The following is a 7,570-nucleotide window of genomic DNA, read 5'->3' as shown; positions in this document are numbered from 1 at the left end:
TACATTTAATTAGCATCCAGGGAGTGTTTCATTCAGAACGTCTTTCTAAACCAAGTAAAACAGATTCTGAAATGTTGGCACTATTTTAATTGATATTTGTAATGACATGTGCAACAGAATTGTGAACTATTCCTTAATAACCTATTAATGAAGCTTCCTGTGGACAAAAGTTCTTTAAAAGTAAAGAAGTTTATCAATAGCAATATTTCTACACACAAAACGTCCACACACCAACCCAAAGACAGAAGAGTCACAACTGCTGTTTCCAGATGTTTTATTTGTGTTAAACTGACATGGATGTTCATTCAGGAGTTTAATCGAACAGACCGAAGCCCATGTCCTCATCAGACTCCTCGGACTCCTCCTTGGGCGCCTCCACTTTAGCAGCCGGAGCTGCGCTTTTCTCCACTGCAACAGAAGCAGCAGGAGCTGCGACTGCAAAAGCGGTGGGATCAGCCAGGAAGGCCTTCACCTGCGAGAGAGGAAAAGATTTAAATAATTAAGTCATCCCCTACGAGTACTAACTCAGAGCCTGAAAAAATAAAAATCCATTCAAAACAATAGCAGACTTCCTGAAGGTCGGAGCTAAAACGTAAATTAGAAAGTTGTCAGGCTCGATGAGATCAGTATGTGTACAGAGTTGTGCCTCTAGACTTGTTTCAGACATGCTTTTAGTGCCAATGAAGGCATAAAAACACTGCATCTATATTGCAATGTGTGCATCCATGATAAGCCCATTGGATTTGTGCATTCGTCTTAAAGTGACAGCAGCCCAATATACCAGCAACTGTTTGTGTCACCAAAGTTAAACAAGACAAGATACTTGGTACCTTACCTCAACCATCCTAGAATGATTAATTCTTTACTAAAGCAGTGTTTCCACCGCAGGAACTTTCCCCAGGAACTAAGAAATTTGGGGTGGTACTCTGTGTGTTTACACAGCAGGAACCAGGGTCTAAATGAAGTTCCGGGTAAAAATTTCCCCCCCAGAAAGTCCCTGCTGGCGAGGTAGTACTTTTTCAGAGTTCAGGAACTTTCGGGGTGGGACAGCTGGGACTTGTGCGTTGAACATGCTGATTGGTTGAGCTCACGTCACATTTGATTGGTTGACTCCACGCAGCATTTTATTTTAGCCGCCATTTTTAAAAATCGCGCTTCCTGGCTTCGTGCAGTAAAGAGATGTCTGGAAATTACTATGGAGTTTACAAAAAAGTTCAACGTCAGACTAATTTAAATAATCTTCCCGGTAGTTTAGTCGGCGGTGTAAACACAGTAAGCAACCGGTCTGGGGCAAAAAAAAGTTCCTATGAAAAAAAGTTCCTGGGACAAATAGTTCCTGGTCATGGCGGCAGAAACGCGGCTAAATAGAGCTATTCAAATCATCAGGTGACATGTTTATATCGTTATATATAAAAAGAAAAAAGAAAAGCAAAGCAGAAACCGTAATCAAAGTCAGTTTTTCCAATATCATGCAAACTTAGGATTGTCAGACCAAGTGTCCTGAAAAGACCCGATGCAGACAGACTCGGGACTGATGGACAGAACGACACGGATAGGAGGAGCACGTGTGGGAATCACAGAAAAGAACCGAGTCGTACCTTCTCGGCCATGGGGAAGGAGTAGTCAGTCTCCACAGCGACAGCCAGGACCCTCTTGTAAGTATTGATGATGGAGTGAGGGATGGAGGCGAGCGTGGGGTAGCCGATCTGCAGACACACACTGGCGATGTTCCTCACACCCTGAAAGGAAAACGGTGAACAATTATAGGCAGTGTTTCTCAAGCCTGAAGGATGGGGGGGGTAACCCTATTAAAAAAATGTCTGAGACCAAGCGTCCCTGTGAGCTGTGGGATGCAGACACTCAGGGATAGTAGGAAACATGTTGATTTGTGCAGGGGGAACGACAAACAGGCACCGACACAGCCAGTCCGTAACTTGACCTGCATTTTTACACAATAATAGTGGTTTAAGGCTACAAACCTCCAGGAACCTCTTGTGCAGGGCATCTTCAGTGATGTCCAGCACCTCTGGGCTGTAGACGCTGCCGTTATCATACACCTGCTGGATGATCAGCCCGTAAGAGAAGGGCGAGATGTTCAGCATGTTGAGCAGCGTGGCCTCGCTGGCGCCCACCTTGTCTCCAGGTTTGATCAGTTGAACGTCGCTCTGCAGAAGGAACAGGTTACTTCATGTGCAGTATTAATAGAAGAAAATCAGCCGAATATACCAGCTGCAGTCTGTTCTTAACGATAAACAAATGAAAAAAAAGTGAAAAAAAAAATGATCTTGACTAAATAACTAAGGATTAACCAAATATTTGATGTGCACAAGACTATGCACTGTTATTTTACATTAAATTAATTTTTGTAGTAAAAGGTTAATGCATCTTCCTGAAAAACTTAACACCATTTAATTTGTTTATTCTGTTGTCTTTATTACAACAATTTTTTTATTTATTACATTAGTCTACCTAATAGTGTTGGGCGATATGCTCCATTTTCATATCGTCCGCCTGTGAGATCGGCGATACACGATATTATCGTGAGGGGGCGGGGCTTACTTATTTGATTATTAACTTGATTATTTACTCATTAATTTGCTTGTTTTATTACTTAATTTTATACGAGAATATTTTTCTATTTTGCTAGCAAAGGTGGAGTGTTTATTACTAGGCTACATCAGGTTATTTCCCGGTACAGTGAGGTAAAAAAACATCCTAATCATTTGTGTATCTGACTCGAGTATTTCAACATGTCAGCGGGAAATTTACGGACACACACGATGCTCTCATGCCGTTACAGATGCAGCATTTTGACCGTACTTCTGCACGAGATGAAAACACGTTTTAATCATTTCTAAGGTCAAGAAAGAGTCGGAGTTTGCGATATATGTCCTCCTACCAGTGCTCTCTCTGTCTGGATGCACTTCACATATGCGCACTTCAATAAGCCCGAAGAACGCATGTGTTTTAAATGAGGGAGAAATCAGAGTAAGGGGCAGAAATCTGGCTAAGTCGATCGGTTTATACTTCAACCTGTTTTCCTTTATCGGAGTCAAGTCATAAGTTTATGCGTTTACATGACCACATGCATTGTCAGTTTATTCAGAATAATCGTGTTAGAACGTGCATGTAAACGCACTCACTCTCTGAAAGTAGAAACTGACTGAGCTTTCGGCTGTCTCTGCATTACCGCCGCGTTCTCTCAGAGACGACGATGGGATATAACGGTATAGCGAAATCTTAATATAATGGCTTAATATTCCTCTTGTGGACCTATATGATGACAGTGAAAAAATTACAAGAATATTTCTTGTTAAACAAGTGTTTGAAGCTGCTTTTGATTTTCACAGATGGCAGAGTTTTGCTGTGTTTGTGAACTAAAGACTGGCCTATATAATTTTAGTGATATTATTATTAAATTGTATTGGTTTTAGTGTTATTAATGTCATTAAACTTTGTTAATGTGCTATGGAAACAAAATACTGATGAACAACGATGCCGATTTCTTCTTGGATCTGTAGGCTATAAGATATGCGTGCGTCTGTTAAAACAAGCACTCTTGACAATTTGTGAATGGATCACCTTGCAATTCAATGTTGATGTGGGATGTAGGCCTAGTTTTTTATTCTGTTTTAAAAACATTTTCTTAGAGGAGTCCTCATACACGTGTGTCGGTGTTGTCGCAAGTTTTAGGCTACGTGGTGACGTCGTTATCAATTTAGGCAAGGCAAATTAATTGTAGTTCCTTCCTAATATTAATTTAACAACAATTAGCTTTATAATAATAATACTACTAATAATAAATTAATGCGTTCATGGTAAAACGAGCCAATTACCGTATTGATATCGTCAAAGGCATCTGCCATCGGCGAAATATCAGGCTATCGTCGATACACGATACTATCGTCTATCGGCACAACCCGATAGTAGCGGGATACTTGAGCACCTAGTTTTTGCTCAAGTATCGATAATTGTGTAATTTCGCTTATATTTAAAATTACTCTCATCGTGATCGTATTGCTCAATTATTTAACATGTATGCTCAGTATATTTGGAAACATCGTGCATTAAATTTTTCTGTGGGAAAAAAAAGCCTTTTTAATAGTAGATTTCTTGTGGATTTACTTTAAATACAAGTTAAAAATGATTATTTTTTAATATGCAAATAAAATCTAAAACCACCATGTTAGTGGACTAACACAAGCAACTGGAAACTAGTAATAAAAAAACACTGGCATGGAGTCTGGGATTTTGGAGAGGGACAAAGGGAAAGAAATACCCACACAAAGTGCTGAAACGGGGTGCGTTTGATTTATAACATCATTTCAAAATAGAACAGCACAATGATGATCTTGTTTCCATAATTATTGGAAACCAAAATTATACTCACCAAGATTTCAATGGTTCCTCTGGAGATCTTGGTGGTGATTCCCAAAGCCTGGAAGAAGGAGGTCTTCTCAGGACCGAGACCAGTGTTCTGCGCCGGGACGGTGACCTCACAGGGGGCGATGGCACCGGCACGGGCTTGAGCGGGCACCTAAGACCAGCGATCACAAGAGTTACACCAGAAAGACACACTCAAGCCCTGAACGCTCAGTCGCTCTACAGTCATACTCACTTTGTTTGCCAGCAGCAGGTCCCTGACCTCAGGCAGATCCTCCTTTGTGAAGACAAAGCCGACATTCCCACGAATGTGGGGAAGCAGCCTGCAAAATCACAGGAATAATTAAAACTCAAAACCCCATTTAAAACCCAATACTACTGTACATGCAGCGAATACAGAATGTCTGAGACCAAGCGTCCCTGTGAGCTGTGGGATGCAGACACACAGGGATAGTAGGAGACATGTTGATTTGTGCAGGGGGAACGACAAACAGGCACTGACACAGCCAGTCCGTAACTAGACCTGCATACCCGTATTCATCAGTGCTGTATTAATCATGCAATTTACATCAATATTAAAGGCGATTTATCATTAAATAGAGATTGTAGATTAGAAACAGCAATTACTAGTGAATAAAATGTTTGTGACTAGATTTGTACAGACTTCAGAAACTCTGAAAACCCGGGGCCTCATTTATAAAGACGTGCATAAGATCCGAAATGTGAATGTACAACAAAACGTTTCCAAGATGACGAATGATTTAAAAAATAAAAGTCGGCATATACAAAAAAAAAGTTCTTGAATGAATCCCTTTATAAATGTCAGTTTGCTTAAAATAGCTTTGGAATATTATTGTTTGACTTATATTGCATTGATTTTATGGATTTGATCTTATGCTGCAAGGTGACCTTGAAAGGCATCTATAAGTAAAAGGTATTTTTATTAGTTCATCTAATGGTTCAGACTCGATGGGCAAGAAAATCCAAGCATGCTCTCAGAAAACATGCAGTACCCATAGCTCAGTTTGTTTAATTCCTCAAAGAACAGCAAGGCAAATGATTTAGGTGCACGTTAAAGGGAAGAACTTGAAATAAATAAGTGCACACTTTTAAGCACATTACCAACATTAAGCGCCAAAACATTTAGTAATAAATGTGCTTTTAAGAGTGTGTGCAGTTATTTTTTATTTGCATCGGTTTGTTTAATCTTTAGGAAAGTTCAGTTGCCTTGTGCATAACATTATAAATCTAGATTTGTTCCTCACTTTTAATGGAGAATAAAATCCATGGGATTTAGAGTCAAATTCTATCCTTTGGGTGTTTTATAAATAAGGCCACACAACTTTAAAAGCCCTTAATTTTTCTACCGTGGATCATCCTTGTGCCCAGACTGACACGCACCTCTCCAGAGCCGGGTTGTTCTCCAGGTGGCCACGGATGGCCTTGCGCATCATGGTGTTTTTGCCCATGAGCACGACAGCCTTGCCCCGCAGGGACAGACGGATGGTCTGCATCTGCTTGGAGCCGACATTGTCTGCGCCCACAATGAAGCATTTTGGGAAGTCATCCAGCAGTTGCTGCACACAGGGAGAAAGACTATCAGAAACGACTCAATCCGATGGGGGTCACGAATCGATAAAATGTCTGAAACCAAGCGTCCCTGTGAGCTGTGGGATGCAAACACTCAGGGATAGTAGGAAACAGTTTTATTTCAGCAGGGGGAACGACCAATCAGCACTGACACAGCTGATCTGTAGATGACCTGCTGTACTTCATACCATAAAGCGCTAATAACTTACGATGATTTTCAGAAAATAGTTGGACTTCCACGTGGCCCTGTCTTCCCTGGGCATCTTTGCAGTGCTTCCAAGGATCGGTGAACAGCCGGTTTAAAGACAAGGTTGAAAAATCTGAGAAACAGAGAATGAAAGCCATTTAGACAACCATGTCTTTGTATAAAACTTAAGTGTCTAAAATACAGCTGGTTGAATCTCAAAGCCAAGCCACACTATCAAAAAAGTTATTTGTGATCACTTAACCATTAATTTTAAAATATTTTCACGACAATTAAAGCATTAATACTATTTGATCTATTGGCCTTTATTCACTGAAACATGTCTGAGACCAAGCGTCCCTGTGAGTTGTGGGATGCAAACACTCAGGGATAGTAGGAGACAGTTTTATTTCAGCAGGGGGAACGACCAATCAGCACTGACACAGCTGATCTGTAGATGACCTGCTGTAGTTGAATTGTGTGTGTATATATACACACACACACACATATATATGCATTATCCACCTAGATAATCGAAACAACGAAAATAATCTCAAATAACAATAACGTCTCATCTCACGTGGCGCAAGGCCTAAGCTAACAGGCTAATGCTAACTTTTTCCTCAAACGACTATTATTATACACCTATCGAGAAAAAATTATATCTCCTCATTAATCTTAACACAGTTATGATATATTTACAACTCGTATGGTCACGGGTATCGTAAAAAATTATAAACGCAGCAGAGGGCCGCACTACACCTCACCTCACTGTAGGGACGCGTGAAAGAAAGAGACCGTTGCAGGAAGCGGAACAATATTAGTACAAGTCGGACATCCAATCAGAATGTCGCAGGAACGCGTATCTGTACGCTGATTGGTCAATACACTCGTCTTTTACTGTGCAGTAGGAATGGGCGCTTCCAAAGCCCCATGAAAGAGCTATGAATAAATATAATAAAGTTTAAAGAAAATAGTTCGAAATAAAGTCCAATTCTTTGAAACATAAAAAAATATTTATCAGATTTTTCGCATTTCAGTGAATTTGCCTGGCATTTCGTACTATGTGTTGGAACTGAACTGCATATAAAACGAGGCTTTTTTTCTCCAAATAAAGTCATAAGTATCTTATCTGAATCCTTAACCACAAAAGGAGGCACATCTAAGGATAAAGAAATATAAACATGAAAATTGGGGGGGGGGGTTGTACATAGGTAGTAAGTTACGTATATAAATAGTCTCTGGTATTACTCAACAGATTGTCATACAGTTTCACAATTTGACACTTTTTTGTTGTCTAGTTTTAATTAAGTAGTTGAAGTCACAAAGAAAATGTTTTAATTTGGGTACTGTTACAGAAAATGTACACATGGAAATGATTGTGAGATATGCGCCATGTGGCGCAGCGACGTC

At 40.1% G+C, this 7,570-nt stretch overlaps 1 protein-coding gene and 4 non-coding genes across 5 annotated transcripts; all 5 read right to left on the bottom strand.

Moving 5' to 3' along the window:
- Nucleotides 1–257: 257 nt before the first annotated feature.
- Nucleotides 258–7,561, bottom strand: rplp0 (ribosomal protein, large, P0). The gene is made up of 8 exons (XM_077222904.1): nt 6,925–7,561; nt 6,183–6,293; nt 5,785–5,960; nt 4,619–4,706; nt 4,391–4,537; nt 1,980–2,165; nt 1,599–1,739; nt 258–472 (listed from the first exon to the last, which is right to left on the bottom strand). The coding sequence occupies exons 2-8, from the start codon at nt 6,234–6,236 to the stop codon at nt 314–316; spliced, it is 951 nt and encodes a 316-aa protein (XP_077079019.1). The 5' UTR covers nt 6,237–6,293; nt 6,925–7,561; the 3' UTR covers nt 258–313.
- On the bottom strand, nt 1,817–1,945 carry LOC143732451 (small nucleolar RNA SNORA63). Its single transcript, XR_013201122.1, has one exon. It is a non-coding gene; the product is annotated as a small nucleolar RNA SNORA63 (small nucleolar RNA).
- On the bottom strand, nt 4,784–4,912 carry LOC143732444 (small nucleolar RNA SNORA63). Its single transcript, XR_013201120.1, has one exon. It is a non-coding gene; the product is annotated as a small nucleolar RNA SNORA63 (small nucleolar RNA).
- On the bottom strand, nt 6,024–6,151 carry LOC143732447 (small nucleolar RNA SNORA63). The gene has a single exon (XR_013201121.1). It is a non-coding gene; the product is annotated as a small nucleolar RNA SNORA63 (small nucleolar RNA).
- Nucleotides 6,498–6,625, bottom strand: LOC143732438 (small nucleolar RNA SNORA63). Its single transcript, XR_013201119.1, has one exon. It is a non-coding gene; the product is annotated as a small nucleolar RNA SNORA63 (small nucleolar RNA).
- Nucleotides 7,562–7,570: the final 9 nt, after the last annotated feature.

The sequence above is a fragment of the Siphateles boraxobius genome, unplaced genomic scaffold (genome assembly GCF_051911475.1).
Source record: "Siphateles boraxobius isolate OS27281-9 unplaced genomic scaffold, OSU_SipBor_1 120, whole genome shotgun sequence".
In the NCBI taxonomy this organism is placed as follows: Eukaryota; Metazoa; Chordata; class Actinopteri; order Cypriniformes; family Leuciscidae; genus Siphateles; species Siphateles boraxobius.
Note: the sequence above shows the minus strand (reverse complement) of the source record. Positions and strands in the feature narration are given on the sequence as shown.

Bases quoted from the DNA above. Each gene is read 5' to 3' on its own strand.
- rplp0 (XM_077222904.1), bottom strand. From the start codon at position 6,236: ATGCCCAGGGAAGACAGGGCCACGTGGAAGTCCAACTATTTTCTGAAA. The intron at 4,538-4,618 runs GTGAGTATGACT...CGCTGGTCTTAG, and splicing joins ACCTGCTGCTGGCAAACAAA to GTGCCCGCTCAAGCCCGTGC. The intron at 2,166-4,390 runs GTGAGTATAATT...TTCCTTCTGCAG, and splicing joins GAGGAACCATTGAAATCTTG to AGCGACGTTCAACTGATCAA.